The 20,644-nt window shown below is 38.1% G+C and overlaps 1 protein-coding gene across 5 annotated transcripts in view; it reads right to left on the bottom strand.

The window, feature by feature from the left end:
• Nucleotides 1-20,644, bottom strand: part of KIAA1549 (KIAA1549 ortholog) — a 160,718-nt gene that overhangs the window by 19,328 nt on the left and 120,746 nt on the right. For all 5 annotated transcript variants that reach the window (XM_058189915.1, XM_058189916.1, XM_058189918.1 and 2 more), the window contains exons 11-12: nucleotides 9,549-9,751; nucleotides 6,083-6,207 (exon numbers count right to left, since the gene is read on the bottom strand). In XM_058189915.1, coding sequence (XP_058045898.1) covers nucleotides 6,083-6,207; nucleotides 9,549-9,751 — 328 coding nt within the window. The remainder of the gene's footprint in view (nucleotides 1-6,082; nucleotides 6,208-9,548; nucleotides 9,752-20,644) is intronic.

Genomic DNA, 20,644 nt, shown 5'->3' with positions numbered 1-20,644 from the left:
AGAAAATATGACTTCTGTAACAGAGTTGTTAATGCTCGGAACTTATTACCTGACTCCATAGTCTCTACTCAAAATCCCAAAATCTTCAACCAAAAACTGTCTACTATTGACCTCACCCCATTCCTAAGAGGGCTATAAGGGGCGTGCATAAGAGCACAAAAGTGCCTACCGTTCCTGTCCTATTGTTCCCTTCATTATATCAAATTGATATAGTTGATGCATATTTTTTTACATATATATATATATATTTTGTCACAACAATATATGTAGGAATCATACAAAAGATTATTTAGTATATAAACATATATGGGTAAATATAAGGAGGTATAAGCATATATATAGAAAGAAGAAAAGAAAAACAATAGGACAGGAAGGGTAGGCACGTTTGTGCGCTTATGGTCCTCTTAGGAATGGGGTGAAGTCAATAGTAGAAAGTTTTTGGATAAAGCTTTTAGGATTATGGGAAGAGACCACAGAGTCAGGTAAAGTGTTCCAAGCACTGATGATTATGTTACAGAAGTCATATTTTCTGCAATCTAGATTAAAGCGGTTGACATTAAGTTTAAATCTATTAGTTGCTCTAGTATTATTGCAATTAAAGCTGAAGTAGTCTTTAACCGGAAGGACATTACAATAGATGATTCTGTGAGTTAAGCTTAGGTCTTGTCGAAGGCGACAGAGTTCCAAGTTTTCTAAGCCTAGGATTTCAAGTCTGGTGGGATAGGGTATTCTATTGTTTTCAGAGGAATGAAGAACTCTTCTTGTAAAATATTTCTGGACACGTTCAATTGTATTGATGTCAGAGATGTGGTGAGGGTTCCAAACAGGCGAGCTGTATTCTAGAAGAATAATATTCTTCAAAATATATTGTTTTCTCTATGACAATTGTTTGTGTATACTGTTGTGACAAAAATATTTTTTTAAAAAAAATAAATAAATAAAAAAAGCCACGTGACTTTTCTAGTAATGCTTGGCCATTCTGAGAAGATGTCAAAAGAAGATTAAAAAGTGTGAGAGAGCAAGCCGCCTATCTCAGTAAAATACGAGACTATGGCTTTACTATGTATGGAAAGAATGTTCTATACAAGGCCTCTAACTTTCACTTTTTGAAATGGTCACAAAGCCAGAAACTTAACTTTTGCTTTTAACAAACTGCAGAAGCATGATGTCTTAAGTTACATTTGATTAAAATAAACCTACTTGTTATTACTTTATGAAGCTGAATTATTAAAACAACAACCAGAATTTAAACTAGCCACAGTTGAGGGTTCAACTGAATATAGAACCAAACGTTTCCAATTTTCACTTTGCAGTTAAATCATGAAGAAGTGGAAAAAACCTTTAAGTTATGGTTTAGCTTTACATCTGAAACAAGGTTTCGTGTACAACTCTTAAATGACTGGCTGAAGTGAAGCAATAAAGATTATTGTCAAAAGATGAATATGATTTTAACAGTAACAAGAACATCATAATTACAACAGTAATGTACAGAGGTTTAGGATTAAGGTTTTATGTTCCATGATAATGGAAAGCTAGATCCTCTACAAACCTCTGTTTTACAAATAAAAACCTCTATGCAGACAACTATTATTCATAAATCTGTAGCTTCACAGAAGTCACCTGAAGCTCTTCTAAGAATCTTTTAAAGTCCGCTGCACATAAAATGCAGGAGGAGAAAGCTTATGCACAGTCGTCTGTTTGAGGTTAGACCATAAGTGTGCACAAATAAAATCACAGCAAATACTTTTCTTTAGGAATATATTTTAAAACATTCAGGACATGGATGGGAACTTTTTACTTTTTGGAAGGAGATTAAGCAAACAGATCTGGATCATAGCCTAAACTTTAGATCTTTCATATGCCTAGCTACTTAACTGAGGTGGGGCCTCAGTTAAGTGGGTCCATTGTTCCCTCTTTCTGACATTCCCCTTATCTTCTTTCAGACATGTTTTCTTTGATAATCTCTCTCTCTCTCCCTCTCTCTCTCTCTCTTGGGAAGCTGCCTCAGCTGTTGGTCTCAGGCCTACAGATAGCTTAATCCTGCTAAATTGTGCAAGAGTGGCAATCTGAAAAGTGGAGAAGCAGCACACACCAAAAAGAATGTAAAGAAATGACCACTCCAGCTACCTTTTTTTTGGTACAAGTTTTTATTGATTTTTTAATTCCCCCCCTCCACACATACAAAATTCATGAACAGAGTATTAACCATATCTTATCTTATACAATTCAAAATATTCAAATATATTTTGTTTAATTATACTTTTTGCCAAAATATTATTTTTTCATAGTTTTTTATTCATTTCCTAATATTTCCTTGCTCATTTTATTAAATCACATCTTTTTTTGCCCTCAATTTCTAATTTCTTTATTTTTATTCATATTCATTCCCTTTCATTCCTTTTTTTTTAACTATTTCAATTTTTATCCTTCAAATATATTCGGGGTTGTCTTTCCTCCATTCCTTTTCACAGCAATCTTTTCCTCTCCTTTCACTCCTTTCCCTCCCTCCTTTCTTCGTACCTACTTTCTTCTCCTCTCCTCTCCTCCTCTTTCTCTACTTCCGTTTCCTTTCTCCTCCTCCATCCTACTTCCTCCCTATCTAACCTTCTCTCCTACTCTTATTTCCCTTACCTTACCTCCCCTCCTCTTCCCTTTCTTCTTTCTCTCTCCCTCCTTCTCCCTTCCATCTCTCTCCTTCTTATTATTTCTCTCCATTGCTGTATTATTTTCAATATCTCTAGTGCTCAGATTTTCTCTAGCCCCAATTTTCTCATTTATTATACATATTTTTCAAACCTCCTCTCCTATATTTTAAACCTTAACATTGTCTTCATCTTATTCCATTTATATCATACAATCAATTAGTACAACTTTCCACCTCTTATTTTCTTAACATTTCTATTCAGAATTCAATACTTATTTTTTCCTTCCAACAGTGTACATCATTTACTAACATTTCAATTTTATTCTGTAGGAATTTAGCACCCACCCCCCTCCTAGAAGAATGAAATATTTTAGAAAATATTTAAAAAGGCAGAATATATTTCCCTGGATGAGAAATGGAGAAACATGTTTTAAAGACAAAGCAGCTCCCTGCAACTTCCTGCCACCCCCCACCTTTGCTAATGGGCCATCATCTGCATCATAATAGAACCCATCTAGAACAGAAACTCACCACATGGCAAGGCTCAGGCAAGCTTGAGGGACAACCTACAAGGCTAGCTAAGACCCCCACCCCCTGGGAGTCTGACAACCAATCAAGGTACTCTTCCTGTGCCCCAGAAAGTTCAAAGCTCAGAAAAAGCATAAAACCAGGGAGCACACAGGATCTCAGCCCTTTTCTGTTCAGGATCTCAAGCCATGTGATCCTGACCACCATTAAACCATCTTTCCAAGCAGTCTCCATGTTTCCAGTGTCTTTGTCCCCACTTGGAACTGAACCCAGATGGATATTTCTTTCAACAATTCCCTTTTACATCTTAATTCCAATCATCTTCATTTATAAACCATGCTATTTCAAATTTCCTCTGCTGGATTTTCCATTCTTTTATATGTTTAAAATGTATTTCTTAATCATCAACTTTAATTCTTTCTCATTCCATGCATTGTCAAACACACACACAAAAGGAAGCCTATCATACTTTAATTTCTTTTTTTCTATTCATTTTTCTCTTACTTCTAACCATTTTCTTTCAGTCTCTCCCAGATCCCATCTCTTAATATTTTTCTCCCTTTCTCCCCTTCTTTCATCTTCTTTCTCCCTTTCTTGCATTCTCTTTTCCACTTTTCTCTGACTTTTACTCTTTTAATGTTCCCCCTCAATTTTTCTCTATTTCCTCCTCTTCTCTTTATTCTATGACTGCTAAACCCAGTGTAATCATCTGTTTTTTTCACTGTTTTTTTAACTCTTTTAATTTTTCCTCTCAATCTTTTCTTTTTTCCTTCCCCCCTCTTTTTTAAGGTTTCTTTCCCTCTCTCCATTTTTATTTTTTCACTATCAATCCCAATATGATCATCTGTATTATCCTCACTAATTTCTTTTTCAGCATTATATCTCATAATTTCCTCATCTTCTCTTTTTTTATTTTTAAGCCACAATTCTGCTTGTTTGTTTCCATTAATAGACTCTCGGACCATCTGAAGCATCTCCATAATTCCTCCCAATTCTCCATATTTTCAATACAAGGAGAAAAAACTTTTAAAATGTATTTATCTTAATTTGTATATAGTCTAAATCCAAATTTATTACTTTAATTTAGTCCAAATTCAAGTCCATATAATATCTCTTTTCTTCTTTGTTTCTGGAAAAGTCCAATTCAAATATACTTTTAAGCTATTTCAATTTAAGTCTTGATCAGTTCCGCTCCCTTATTTTTTTACAATCTCAAGACAGTTGTTGAAACAACGCCTCCTCCTGATTTTCCAACGTTGATCTGAATAATGTGATACTTTCTTTTCTCCAGCAGATGTCTCTTTCCAATTCACAAATATTTCAGCAACAAAATGTCACTTATTAATCCACAAAATTTATTACTTCCTGTCTTAATCCTTTTGTTAGCAGCTGATGTTTTCCTTCAATTTTCTGTCCCTTTTAGTATTTGATCTCTTCCAAATCCAAATTTAAATTCAGATGGAAAGTCTTTTTTAGGGCTTTAATTACAAAGTTCAACTTTACTTTTATTTATCTTCTATTTGTACTTCCACATGCCAATTTAGCCGCTGATTTCAAATTGAAGATTTTTTTAAGCTTTAATAAATTTTCTTCTTACCTATGAGTTGGCAAATCACTTTTCCGGTAAGAATACTCCATTCAATTGCGTCTCCTGCTCCGATCTCTTTGTGTGGCCACCCTAGCTTGTGACAACTGTAATGACTGTCTTCCCATGCCACTGAGTCGAAGGCTAATGTCGGTGCTCCAGGGAATTCGCCGCTTCCCTGTTCGCGCTGATCCGTGCCTCCCTTCTTTGTGGTCTCTCCAAGACAGCTATGGTCCATAAAAGACCCCCAAATGGCTGGGATATCGGCGTTTCCTCCAGAGCCCCGCTGTGCCGCAGTGACGTTGGCCACGCCTCCATCGCCACTCCAGCTACCTTGCATTTCTAAATTCCTCCTCCATTAGCAAAGCATCATGCAATAATATGCTACAAAGGGAAGTCTATGGATCAAGCATAGGTTTTACATGCACAAGATCCGAAATTCAATTTCAGTTAAGTAGCTAAGCATATGAAAGATCTGCACATAATCACGGAAAATTGTTAGCTGATGAGCCAATAGACATATTTATTTAGAATAAAGTTGTTCCATGTCAACATTCACAGTAAAGATACCCAAATGAAAAACATTTACTTCTATAAAGAACCTCTCATTCTATGCTTAAACCTGCTAGGTCCAGGTTCATATTCTTTTTGAAACTTACCCACTTTATTTAATCCTGATAGCATCCAGAGGGGAAAAAAACAAAGGATATCATTATAATTCACCAAATCATGATAGGAAAGTAATATGTTATTGAGAAGGATTCTGAGACAGCAGTTAACACAAGGAAATTATTTCTACAGTTTGACCAAGGACATACCATAACCCTTCTGAAATAATTTGGATGTACAGGCAAGCTAATCTAATGTTCTAATGTGGTCTGGACAGAATATTATACACTTGTACAGTTACCATCACAATATTCTCATTTATTTGCATAAATAAATACAGGGCTTCTTAGTAGTCATTTGTTAACAAAATTATCAAAGGAATAAAAAAGGATTCAAATTTACCAGAAATTTGGTCTATTTGGTTTAGGTAGAACTATGGTTAAAATGAACTTGTATAGCATAGCCAGAACAGAAAAAAATTGGTGAAATACACAAGAATCTGTTGAACACTTTGTGTTTGCTGTGTTTACAATCAAAGCAAAAAACAAAACAAAACAAACAAAACAAAAAAACAAGCCAGGGACCTATCAATGTATTTTGCAAATGATGGTCAGGAGAAATATCAATCTTGTAGTATTTTATGATTTATGAATAGGTATTTATATTCCTTTAAATTATTTCAATGTTATATAGAAGTATAATATCATGTAACTTACCAGGCTTGCTAACTCGATGAGGTTTCACGTCATTGGCAGCTGTTTGAGATCTTGCATTCTCATCTCCTGTGTCTCGGCCACTCGAGTGCTCACTCACTGTGGAATCAGCATCAGAAGGGGAAACTCTGTATATACCAAAACAATATTATTATTATTAAATGGTACGTTTCATGTTTATACTATATCATAAACAATAGAGTAGCATATAAATAAGGTTACTAAAGAGTGTGGATTTTAATCAATTACCCACAGTAATGTATGAATTATTATATGCTTTCAAATAAAGTCCACGAAAGAGAGGGAGGGAGGGAGAGCGAGAGAGAGAGAGAGAGAGATTTGGGCCTTTGAATCACTCCTGTAAATTTTCTGGACAAGTCTCTGCAGTATTCTTGGAGAATTTGGGGAATGGATTGCTACTGGTTTTCCAAGGCCTGAGAGAGAATGACTGGCCCAAGGTTGCCCTGTTGACGTCAGGCCTAAAACCAGGTTAGAATTATAGTTCTTCCAGTTTTTAGCCTGATGGCTTATCTACTACAGCGAACTAGCTCTGAGTTAATTAAAGAGATATGAACAACTAATATATTTCTTTCTCCTTTAAATAAGTATCTTTTCTTCTATACCTTCCATTGCATCCATTAACATGCATGATTCACTATACCAGTGGTGGGATTCAAATTTTTTTACTACCTGTTCTGTGGGCATGGCTTGGTGGGCGTGGCATGGCTTGGTGGGTGTGGCAGGGGAACGTTACTGCAAAATTTCCATTTCCTCCCGATTAGCTGGGACTCGGGAGGCAGAGTATAGATGGGGGCAGGGCCAGTCAGAGGTGGTATTTACCGGTTCTCCGAACTACTCAAAATTTCCACTTCCAGTTCTCCAGAACTGGTCAGAACCTGCTGAATACCACCTCTGCACTATACGGATAGCAGCAGATTCCAGACAAACTAAGCGCTCCACAAATCAGTTGAAAGGAAAGATTCTGCAAAGCACAATGGTATGAATGAAGCAGTCCTCTTTAAAGTATTAAAGTATCTGTGTCTTTTAGAAGTCTTGACATTTATTTATTTATTTATTTATTTATTTATTTCGATTTTTATACCGCCCTTCTCCCGGAGGACTCAGGGCGGTGTACAGCCAAGTAAAAATTCAATATATAAACATTAAAAAGAAGTTAAAAAGAAATATTATAATGTGGCCGAAATTTAAAAACCATTTAAAATCTTAAAACATAAATACCCCAATAAAATTTCAATCCAGTCCCGCTTGAATAAATAGGTGCGTTTTCAGCTCACGCCGAAAGGTCCGAAGATCAGGCAATTGACGTAAACCGGGGGGGGAAGTTCATTCCAGAGCGTAGGAGCTCCAACAGAGAAGGCCCTGTAAGGTAAAGGTTCCCCTTGCACATATGTGCTAGTTGTTCCTGATTCTAGGGGGTGGTGCTCATCTCTGTTTCAAAGCCGAAGAGCCAGCACTGTCCGAAGATGTCTCCGTGGTCATGTGGCCGGAATGACTAAACGCCACGAAACACTGTTACTTTCCCACCAAAGGTGGTCCCTATTTTTCTACTTGCGTGTTTTTTACATGCTTTCGAACTGCTAGGTTGGCAGAAGCTGGGACAAGTAACAGGAGCTCACCCCGTTACATGGCACTAGGGATTCAAACCACTGAACTGCCAATCTTTTGATCAACAAGCATCCCTTCTGTACTTGTACTTCTGGATAAAAGTATCTCTTTCTGGGTGTTTCAGGATGCCTTAGTTCCACAGAGTCCTTCCCTCTGCCCTGCACACCAACACCAGCACCTCAGCCATCTCTCAGCATAGCTTTTATAGCCCATGTTGCTGTGGGGAGAGGACACCAGCAACACAGGTGCTGGTCATTTTCTAGGCAACCTGCCTTTTCGTGCCCATGATGCGAATGAACTGATTTACCAGGGTTGCAGAAAAAGCTTTGGGGTATACCCAGCCATCTAAACTCAGCTTGCACAGCACACTGAGCCACTACTGTGTTTTTGGACCCAGGCAAATTATGTTATTTTTGAATTAAATTATTTTTATCCCAATCAGATGCCCTTTTGGTTGACTGGACTTCAACTTCCATAATCTGTTACCTCCATGGTCATGGAACTCCAAGGAGTTTGGAGGGCAGCAAGATGGGAAAAGTTGATATGTAATTTATAATGTATTTATTTTAGAATGTTTACATGTTGCTCAATCTCAAGACTCTTGACTTATCTAGGATAAGGTGAATCCCTTTTTTTATCCCCCGTGACATAGTTAAAGATGGAGAGAATAAACTTTCCCTTCAAACTAAGCTATGATTTCTTGAACTTTAGTGTAGGGGTCTCCAACCTTAGCAACTTTAAGACATAGCTGCTTTGGAAGCTTCCTTAGTCATGTGCACACATGCATGGATATGTACTTTGCTGGAACTCCCCAAGAACAAGGTTTAATGCTTTTTACAAAACCATTAAGGGCTTTGTCTGTGTCAATACACTTTCAAATGCCCCTTTCAAATGCTTTGAACTGCTTTGCAAAAAATATTGCTCCATGTATAAGGATGAGATAGATTCATGGGATAAATAACTAATTGTCAATTATAGATGTAACAAGTAGAATATATTCGTGGAAATGATATCTTCAGAAACCCGCAGACATCCAGTAAGGGCTTTGATTTTTGATAAACATTTTAATGTAGGTTGTGATATAATTTGACTTTTGCTGTTTGAATCTACAATACATTTCTGTTCTTACTGTTTTAAAATTGATTTAATATTTGTTGTACTCTTTCTTTTTTAACCAGTATGAATAACTGCATTTTGGTGTAATGATTGCTTTCAAAGTTCTTATTTTCATTTTTTAAGCTTCCATTTGGGGATATGTGTATAAAATAATTTACATAATGGATCCTCCATTTTCAGTGAAGGTCGAACACCAAATGCAGGGTAGTGAGCTTTCAAGCTCAAAGAACCAAATGCTGAAAGGATCTCCATATACAACGCAGAGAAGTCAGCAGAACTAGTCATTAAGTAGTGGAATGAAGAAGTGTATACACTTCCCTTTAATTATATAAGAAGATCTGTATCAGCCATGGCTATTTGGGATAATTATGGAATCTCTCTACATATTAGGAGTGAATCACATTGGAGAAGGCTGTTGAACCATCTGGAAACTTCAGAAAGTTTACCGGTAGGAACATTATTACTTCACATCAGAACTTGATGCCCCAAAGTCATGCCATTGGTGCATTCAACACATGTAGTCTGAAAAAAAATCCACAAAATTTGGAACCCAGAACCCAGAATTGAGCCTAGGAAACAAATCCTTGTGGGCTTACATAAAAAATATTCTTGAGCAAAAAAAAAAACCCTATTCAAACTGAGGAAAAAGTTTCAAAGAATAAAATAAACCCCTCACAGTGAATTAATTTTCAAATGTGCTGAGCAATTTCTCATCCTCTGAACTGACCTCCCTCTATGTCGGACATTCTTGGAAGGCTTTGAAGATAACTTGGTCTTGGGGCTTGGCAGGTCACCATTTTCAGAAGGTGTGGTATCTTTAATTGGTCCTGGCAGAGGAGTTGGTTCATGTATGATCAGGATGTCATCCTTGTTATGCTGGCCTAAATGCTGCTTTGCGAAATCAAAGCCTTTTACGCTAGGAGCTTGTAGCTAAAGTGCAAAAAGAAAAAAGAAAGAAAGAAAAAAATGAAGATTATTAAGACCAAAAAAATAGCAATCCTGAGCTGACACTATAAGTATGCAAGTTAAAATGAATCAAAAGGCCTGCAGAGTAATAAGTAAAATGAATAGAAATGTGGGCACTCCTGGGAAAGTGAAAGAATGATCCTAATAAGGAAAATCTGAGGCAGCTCAGTGATATGCTCAGTTTGAATTTAGGTCACAGAAAATTAAAAATTCACTATGACTGCTGCTCAATCGACAGCTTTTTGAGGATATTTAATTGTCCAGAAATATCCCTGGAAGCAGTGTCATTATAAAATGACATAAACTAGAGTGATCTGCCTAGTATGATCAAAGCTTTCCCCAGCTTGATGCTTCCAGAGTTATGGTACTTTTCCTGGAAACTGTAGTTTAGAGCTTCTGCAGAGCATCAATTTTAGGAAAGGCTCATTTAAAGACATCTCATAGGGGAAAAAAGATTGAAATGAATGATCTTTATAGATCAAATTGTACTGAAAAGATGAAACAGACTCCGTTTCAGTGAGATTCCTACTAAATGTGAATATTGTGCTCCTGAATGTACACCCTCTTGTAGGAAATGACCAAGGTGCCCAAAGGTGGGGCCTAGCTCATCATCAGTCTTGAGTCCCTTTGAACCCACAAGAGATCGAAGTTCAGGCTGTCTAGCCCAGGGGTCACCAACCTTTCGGACTTCAGGGACCACTAAATTCATAGTTATAAATCCTGTGGACCTAATGACCGGCTGGGTGGGTGTGGCTAGGTGGTCATGTGACTGAGTGGGTGTGGCCAACTTGATGTCATTCACATTGAGGGGTGCCTCGCCGGCCTCTACTGGTCCCTCCCCTCCCAGCCACTTCTCACCTCCCTGCCCGGGCTCCTTATGGCCCCAACAGGAAGCAGTTGTTGCAGCAAAGCAGCCACCATGAGAAAGAGTTGGCAAAACAGCTCAGTTCAAATTGGATCTGACCGAGAAGGAGGCTCAGTAGAAGCACCTCACTGAGGATTACAAACATAGGTTTTCCAAGCAGAGGGAACACCTGCGGGTGCAAGGCCAAGTAGCGGCACCTGGAGGCTTAGCAGGCTGAGATGGTCAGCCAGTTCCAGGCCATGATGCAGTCCCACTGGAATAAGGATCTTTGGCTCTTCGTCACCAGCGGCACTTCCCTCCAGCCTTCAAGTCAGAATTTCTGCCCCCTCCGACCCACAGAAAAAGACCCTAAAGGGGGAGATTCTCTGCAGCAACAAAAACGTTCATTGCGCGTATCCGGCCCAGGGGCCATAGTTTGAGGACCCCTGATTTAGTGCAATATAAAAAATGCAAATAATTTTTCTACGGACCACCAAAATTTTCTCACAGACCACCAGTTGGTGACCACTGGTCGAGCCCACCTTGAATTCTGCTGACTCTCATCTACTGCCAATTTGCTTTGACTGTTAGTAGTTCCAATTCTTGTAGAGAATGTTAACATGCAATATGTAGTCATTTGAACTTCATTGCTTCCTGATTTATTGTGCCTAATACCTCTGCTTTGGTTATTTCTTGCTTCTGTAGCCCTTCGTTTGTTCACACCATTTTTTCCTATACTAACAAAATCCATGTTTGTTCAAAGAGGAGTTAAGATTCCCCAAAACATAGCAATGTAAATAAACACATAGAATGCTCAGTTTAAAGGTTCTATTTGTTTTTATAAAACGCAGAATGTTTATTTCTCAGCTAAGCATCAAAACTGCTCTTATTGAGTAAAGTATATCACCATAATCATGTTGTCACACAACCTCTTCCAACCTGACACTGGGACTGCAATTTCCAGAATGCTTTTTGTGCATACTAGTAAATTACAATGTATGTGGAAGGTGCCACCTTGAAGGAGGTTATTAAAACTGGTCAAGTTGTAGGGCATTCTACTGACAAGTTTAAACCAGCAGATGGAGATAAAAAGCTTTGAAGGGAAAGGTACTTTCTATTTGCTGTTATATTACAAAACATTATGATTTTAGGATAATAGCAAGACAATAATACAATTCTGTGACATATCTACATCTGTTGACAGTGGTGGTGTTTCTGGCTTTCCAATTAGGCAGCCTACTATATTTGAAAATCTATACAAATAGCTAGTGTGGTATAGTTAAAATGCTGAACTTGAACCAGGGAGTCCCAGTTAAGCAATCCTTTTAGCAATAGCACTTAGACTTACGTACAGCCCTCTCTAAGCGGTTTACAGAGTCAGCCTATTGCCCTCAACAATTTGGGTCCTCATTTTACCCACTTTGGAAGGATAGAAGATTGAATCAACCTTGAGCTTGGTGAGATTTGAACTGCCAAATTGCAAGCAGCCGGCAGTCAGTAGAAGTACTGCACTCTAACCACTGTGCCACCACAGCTTTACCACAATGCAATACTAGATAATACATGCATGTACTATTATTACTATTAATAATAAACAGTGAACACATAATATGTTAAACTCTCCCATCAAAATGCTATCCAATCCAGGGACTTCAGTACTTGCCATGAGTGACCAAAAAGTTTGAGGTTGATGGGAGTTGTAGTCTAAAATATGGCAGTAATTACTACATGGCAGTAAGTCAGAGAAGGCCATTGTAGAGCAAAACTATTTGCTTATCTCCCTTGCTTCCATTTTTCATTTTTGATTCATATTGTGCATGGTATTGGCTAGGAAAGAGGTATATCTCCCCTTGCTCATTTTTATTGGCTGCACTCAAAGGAAGATAGACTGCTGACTCCCCAAATTGTAACAATCTGTGGCCCTTCAAGCTTTGCCAAAATCAGTCACCTCAATCCATAAACACGTTGATCTTACTATGTATAATAAAGAATCCTTTTGTATAGTCAGCTGAGTCCAGAGCAGCTGTTCATAGATATAGTTCTAAAACAAAGGACATGATCCCCCAAACAGCATTACTAAGATCTACAGGTAGACTTAAGACCTATGACAGATACATTTAGATAGGTTGAGGAAGTATTATGTATAAATATCCCAGCCCCAAGCCATTAAGGGCTTTGTAAATTAAATTGTAACTCAAAGTGCTGAAATGGCTCAAACAGAAATTGCAATTCAATGAGATTACGGTACTGTATCTCAGTGACTAAAGATTACTGAGATGCCTTTTGTAGAAGCCTTCAGCAATGACATATCTTTCTTTCCCTAATCCCGTATCTGAGGCTACAGAGTCTGATAGAGGATTAACAATTCAGAATCATCATGTCTGATGAAAGAAATGCATGCACCTGTAAGCAATATAAAACATGCAGAGAAATGGGCCTTCTGAAAGAGATGTGATAAAGAGCATGAGAGTCACGACTGGACATTGAATTAGATCTGCAGGAGTGGGGAAGGCAGAGAGGTGAGAACCAATCAGTAGCACATAAGCCTCTTAACAGTTCCAAATAAATGCATAAATATACTTCCAGGTATTCGTGATTTCACAATTTTTTACTGTATAATTTCTCTTTATGAGTGACCTTGAATGAGTCTTTCTTAAATCTTTGCACAATCTTGCTCTGGCTGACAGCCATAATTGAACTCAGAGTAGCCAAAAATGGCAGAGTCAGAACCAAAATGATATTGAAGAAACTTTTAATGAAGTACCAGTATTATGATTAAAGCTGTCCAATTCTAGGGGGCAGTGCTCATCTCTGTTTCTTAGCTGGGGGAGCCAGTGTTGTCCAAAGACACTTCCATGGTCATATGGTCAGCATGGCATTACACCAAGGTACACGGAATGCTGTTACCTTCTCACTGAAGTGGTACCTATTTATCTACTCGCATATGCATGTTTTCAAACTGCTAGGCTTGCAGGAGCTGGGGAAAGCAATGGGAGGTCACCCTGTTGTGTGGCGCTCAGGCGTCAAACCTGGGCTGTCAGCTTTTCAGCTGATAACTCAGCATCTTTAACCACTGAGCCATCACTCCCCTTTTACTATTATGATTATTTTCCACTTATTTACTAATATTACTCTTCTCTCACATTAGGAAGTGTAATTCACAGGCAATGTTTGGAAGGGGATCTGAAGGTAGCCAAATTGATGCTTTCCTACTTTACATTAACCAACCCGGTCTCTGCTTAGTTTTCAGAAATTTGTTATCCCCAAAGGAATTTAGAATAACAATTCAGATGACTATCAAAAGCCTTCAAAAACATTTGACTACCTCCATTTAAAATTAAATACAGAAGCTGGGCTAGGAGGCAATTTTGCTTTTAGATAATCCTTGCCACACATGATCACAGAACCCTCAAGAAAGTTTCAGTTTACTTTATTAATTAGCCCTTGGGCCATAACAAAGTGCAGAGTTCCAGACACAAATTATTACTAAAATCTGATAAAAAGAATTTAAAATAGAATTGGAATAAAATACGATTTAAAATGAAATTGGAATATGATTTAAAATGAAATTGGAATAAAATACAATAATTTAATATATAGATAAATAAAATATGATGAAATTACTGTGTTTTCCCGAAAATAAGACCAGGTCTTATATTAATTTTTGCTCCAAAAGATGCATTAGGGCTTATTTTCTGGTTAGATCTTATTTTGGGGGAAATAGGTACTAAATGCATCCATCTGGCTGACAATCTTAACTAGGGCTTATTTTGGGGGTTATATTATGAGCATCATGAAAAATCATGCTAGGACTTATTTTCCAGTTGGGATCTATTTTCAGGGAAACGGGGTATATTGCAGTATCACCCCTATAATGTACCCCAATCAGTCCCACATATGCTGAACACCACTGTGTTAAATGTTATTTTCAGATTCCGGTTGAACATAAGATAACTTGTTTTGATATGGGGAACTCCCAAGGAAAAACTAGCTTCATAATTTCATGACAATACATAGTAATTTGGCATGATTATATATATAATTATTATATAGACAATTACCTATAAAGGCGTACCTTGATGTTTGTGTGTATTTAAATGTGTATGTTTTATCTACACACTATATGCACAGTTACATAGAAAAAACCATTTACTCTATTTTGATACATATACTGATAAAAACACTGCCAGAGCAGGTTGCTTAATGAGAGAGCTTTTGTACGTTTGATCACAGGAATAGTAATATTTCAGCTCTGGCAGCTAATCTCTGAGAAGCTCTAGAGACCCAGTAAAATTGTCTTAGTGAATTTATGACCTGGCAAAAATGCTAGTACACACAGTTGAAGAAGACCAGTGTGCATGTTTGCTGGTGACAGAGAGATGTCAGGCAGGAATATTTAAAAAAAAGAGGAGGGGGGAGGGCTTTTAAGATGGAGGGGAGATGCTTTAACTCTTGATGTCCCTTAATCACATCCTCAGAAAATTAAAGCTTCCAAAGCAAAGTACTAGTACTGAAATGATAAGTGGAAAGTCACTAAATGATTCTATATCCTAGCTTGAATATTGAACTCTATAATAATTGTGTTTACAGAGGAAGTATAGTGATTATTGATCTAGCTCCAAAAACAATTTGACATTGGGTACCCTTATTCCCTAGATAACCCACCCAGTCAGAATATCTTGCTGACGGAAGTCCCATACAAATTGTGACTTGAAATGTTGTTGTTGTTAGTTGCGAAGTCGTGTCCAACCCATCGCAACCCCATGGACAATGTTCCTCCAGGCCTTCCTATCCTCTACCATCCTCTGGAGTCCGTTTAAGATCACGCCTACTGCTTCAGTGACTCCAGCCAGCCACCTAATTCTCCGTCGTCCCATTCTTTTGCCCTCAATCTTTCCCAGCATTAGGCTCTTCTCCAGTGAGTCTTGAAACTTGAAACATAGCTGGCTAGAAAGAAGTGGTTGACTAATGAATTTCTTATCTAAAGTTGATGTTAATAGCCATCCAGGAAGCCTGGCTAACTTTATTTTATTTTATTTTATTTGTTTATTTTGTCACAACAGTATATATAAGCATAAGCATGAAATAACTATACAATATATAAGCATATATATAAGCAGAAGTATGTAATAACTATATTAATTGGATATAATGAAAGGAAACAATAGGACAGGAACTGTAGGCACGCTTGTGCTCTTATGCATGCCCTTTAGAATAGGATGAATTAGGATAAATATAAATTAGTATAAATATAAATTAGTATAAATACCAGGCTTTCAGGGATGGGCTTCCCTCACTTGAAAAAACAAAGAATAAGGAGTGACCCTCTGATAGACTATGTATCTATATTAAACAAGAATTGCAATGGTATCAGGGAGAAACTATATAACGAAGAGAAGTTCTCATACTTTCTAGTTGTGAAATTTGGATATCAGGAGTTTGAATTAATATTCCTCCAAACACAGCCCTGTATTATAATTCTGACTATTGGACATTAGAAGTAATATATCCATACTGTATCCTCAAGCCATAATTATATTGCTTGGAGATTTTAATGCTGAATTAGTCCATCTTTGCATGAGTTTGCTCAAAAGAAAGAATTCCCAAAGGAATTTCTTGATAATCATCCTCCATGGCTTTTTAGAGACAACAAACGTAATACTGCTAGTCTGTTCCTAGTCTCTTTAATTTTCAAAGGTAATCTTCAAATCTTGGGAAGTGAGGATAATATCTATATACCCTTACAAATACCACTCAGCCCATGGTGAAATCCATTTTTTTTTACTACCGGTTGTATGGGTGTGGCTTGGTGGGTGTGGCTTGGTGGGCGTGGCAAGGGAAGGATACTGCAAAATCTCCATTTCCACCCCACTCCAGGGGAAGGATACTGCAAAATCCCCATTCCTACCCCACTCTGGGACCAGACAGAGGTGGTATTTGCTGGTTCTCCAAACTACTCAAAATTTCTGCTACCAGTTAGAACCTGCTGCATTTCACCCCTGTACTCAACCCACTCAGGTAGTGTGTAGATCTCTTTTGTGTATCAAGAGATAAAGTTGACCTCTTTTCAGAGGTTTCCGTATATTCAGGTGATGCCTGCTGTAATTCTTCAAGGAAACAAAGAAAGAATGAAAAAACAAGATAATTACATGCATTCCTTAGTGACCCAAAAGAATCCCTTTGGTAGGAAATACAATGAGAATCTTTGAGCCAGAGTCAGAAGAAAACATAATGGTGAGCCTGACTAGGAAGCTCAGTGGCTAAAAACTGAGCTTGTCGATCAGAAAGGTCGGCAGTTCAAATCCCTAGTACAGGTCTCCTGGGTGAGCAGGGAGTTGGACTAGATGACCTCCAAGGTCCCTTCCAACTCTGTTACTGATACTGATTCCCCTCACCTTCCTTTTGTTCTAGAAAAGAATGAAGCTTTGGTTTATATCAGGGGTCCCCAACTTTTCGGACCTCAGGGACCACTAACTTCATAATTTTAAATCCCGTGGACCACTAAGATGATCTGCCTAATGATCGGCTGGGTGGGTGTGGCTAGGTGGTCATGTGACTGGGTGGGTGTGGCCAACTTGATGTCACTCACGTCGAGGGGCACGTTGCCGGCCTCTCCTCGCACCTCCCCTGCCAGCTCCTTAGGGCCCCAACAAGAAGCAGTTGTTGGAGCTAAGCAGCCACCATGAGAAAGAGTTGGCAAAACAGCTCAGTTAAAATTGGATCTAACCGAGAAGGAGGCTCAACAGGAGAACCTCACTGAGGACTACGAGCATAGGCTTTCCAAGCAGAGGGAAGACCTGTGGGAGTGCAAGGCCAAGTACAGGTACCTGGCGGCTCAGCAGGCTGAGATGGTCAGCCAGTTCCAGGCCATGATGCAGTCCTACTGGAACAAGGCCCTCCAGCTCTTCGCCACCACTGGCGCTTCCCTCCAGCCTTCGCCCAAAGCCAGGAGGCTGAAGCAGGCCCCAAGTTGGAATTTCTGCCCCTCTCCGACCCACACAAAAAGACCCTGAAGGGGGAGACTCTCTGCAGCAACACAAACGTTCATTGCACATATCCGTCCCAGAGGCCATAGTTTGAGAACCCCTGATTTACTGCAATATTAAAAATAGAAATAATTTTTCTCACGGACCACCAGTGGTCCACGGACCACCAGTTGGTGACCGCTGGTTTATATGATACATACACAACTAAAAACCTGAGGTCATACTCACAAATCAGTGATTATTTTATATAAAAGTAATAATTACCATTTCCAGATTTCTCTAATTATGTGCTTATTTTTACTTTGTTAATATTGTTAACAAAGTTAAACGAGTACTTGACAAGTTTTTTTTTCATATTACTTAATTTATTGCCCCATTTGTGAGACTAATCAATTGATAAATTTAAAAAAAAACTGTTAGAGGAAGAAGGTCACAGTCCTAACCAACTCGAAGGTGGGACCTGGGGGAATAGATAGATTAGCCTTGGTATATGTGACAGCTGATTTCCAATGAAAGCTCATGAATTGAAAAAGAACCTTTGAAGTTAGGATTTTACGTAAGCATGGATGTGTACACGCACAACCAGACTTAAACAGTCACCTATATTGACCCCTTAATTTAATAAATTCAATTTACAAGCTAGACATGGAGAAAATAAAACTGTGGTTATTTACAGATGTTGCTGCTGAATTGTTCTCATTTTCCAAGGAAACAACATTCTTATTCAGTATGACGATGGAGATCACATCCAGTCAAAGCTCAGCAGGGGGGGAAAACAAGATGACTCACAGCAGAGTGGATTATTAACATTTTATGTGCCTTTTATGCAACTATTCAACTAAAAAGGCTCAGAGAGATTGGTCTGTGATGAAATCACTGAAGCAATTAGGACCATTGCATTGCTTCCATCTCAGAAACTCACTCCCATGTTTTATGTTGCTGCCTTTCCTCCCTCCAAATAGATTCCAAATAATTCTGACTCATTTTCCCCACCTTGAACTATTTTTAACTTATTCCTTCCAACTGTGTCCTGAAAGCGATTCAAGACTGTTTCTACTTCTTTTTGCAAAGCAGAGTTTAGCAACACTCAGGCACAGAGTATGTCGAATACTCCCTGTTGCTTTAACATGAAAATAAGAATAAAATTAAAAGGCAGATATATTCTGTGATTATTCACTTTCGAGATTCTTTTTTGACTGATCGTCTCAAAAAATCTTGAAAGGGTTTTTTGGAGAATATTCTTCAACCCAGAAGACTGTGCCCACTGCCAAATCCTGCAGTGATGCCTTCCTTATTTCAACGTCTCCAGAGCTAAATCTAGAATATATTCCAGACTGGATCTCGATGTCACCTCCAAATTTATCCAATAACTGAAAAGGATAAAGCACTGGGGAGAACTGATTCTGGCTAACTACTAAAGGCACATTCAGACTGGTTAATACCAGGTTTGACTAGTATTTATTTAAACACATAGATTATTCTCTTCCACTTCGCTAGGATTGAATTCTATCAATCACTGTGCCTGTTTATAAAAAAAAAGAAAAAGAAAGTCAACTATATCTGGCCAATTATCATTCAAGCAGACGATTTTAAGAATAATTAACAAATTTGTATGCCAGGCATCTCTTAAAAATTAGACAACTGGTTAGTAAAGGACAATGGTTTGTCCAAAGAGCAGTTCAATTTTGGAAAGGTATAAATAACCAAAACATCATATATTTAAAGTTCTTTATAATTCCATTTCTTTCTCTAATAGAAACCACTTTATCTGAGCGTCTTACTTCAGGGGTTTTAATTTCCAACCCCCGCAAGATTCAGTTTAAAGTTCCTATATCAATTTTGTCATGCTTCAAACTAAATACATTTTTCCAACCTTGAGAGGGCTGAAATCCACCTGCCATTGATTTATGCTATACTGATGGGTACCATAAGTGGGAAGACTTTTCACAAGCTCATGAAATGCAATTAAATGCATAATGCAGTACTCTACAGCAGGGGTCTCCAACCTTGTCAACTTTAAGATTTGAGGACTGCTGGCTGAGGAACTCTGGGAGTTGAAGTCCACAAGTCTTAAAGTTGACAAGGTTGGAGACCCGTGCTCTAGAGCCATGGTGGCGCAATGGTTAAAATGCAGTACTGCAGGTTAACTCACTGCTCACTCCAGGAGTTTGATTCTCACTGGCTCAAGGTTGACTGAGCCTTTCATCCTTCCGAGGTGAGTAAAATGAGGACCCAGATTGTTGGGGGCAATATGCTGACTCTGTAAGCTGCTTAGAGAAGGCTGTAAAGCACTATGAAGCAGTATATAAGTCTAAGTGCTATTGCTATTGCTTTCAAAGAATTTAATGTATGTTACTGATGGCTTATGGGCACTTCTCAAAGCAGTTTGGATAGTATTTAACTTATATAAACATAAAATTGCATTTTAGCATTTAAGCCTTATTCTTAGACTGATTTCTATTTTTAGCACAAGCATTGTAAAGCAGAGACTACACAAGTCAATGGTGTAAAAGTCATCAAAGGCAAAAGTTATTGTAGATTTTTCTTCTTCTCTTCTGAAAAGAAAACCTACCTAGCTTTCCAACAAAATCCCAATCACTTTCAACTTCGCTCATTTTTCCCATGATTAATGAAACATAGTGAAAATATGAAATACGAAGTGGAGAAAACACTTCTACAGCAAACCAATTCCTGTAAACAGGAGGGCAGTAATATTTCCAGACCTATCAAATTGTGCAAAATGGAACAGCTCTCAGATCTAGCTTCCTCACTATAAGTCATAATCTGTATAAAAAGAAGGCAATTCTGAAAGGCTCCAGAGTCCATATTACTAGAGGTAATAATAATGCTCTTATGATGCAGGTGAGGATTGGTCTGAAAATATGAACTAGATCTGCACAAGGCAACCTTTGCATCTATATTTAAACTTTTGGGGAAGATGGGAGGAGAACAGTGAGCAAGGCTTTACACAAAGTGGGCGAGGCCATGTCACTTATGAGTGAGCTCAAGATCATCAACAGACTTCAG

Source organism: Ahaetulla prasina, chromosome 7 (genome assembly GCF_028640845.1).
Source record: "Ahaetulla prasina isolate Xishuangbanna chromosome 7, ASM2864084v1, whole genome shotgun sequence".
Classification (NCBI taxonomy): domain Eukaryota; kingdom Metazoa; phylum Chordata; class Lepidosauria; order Squamata; family Colubridae; genus Ahaetulla; species Ahaetulla prasina.
This window is presented reverse-complemented; position numbering and strand designations above follow the sequence as displayed.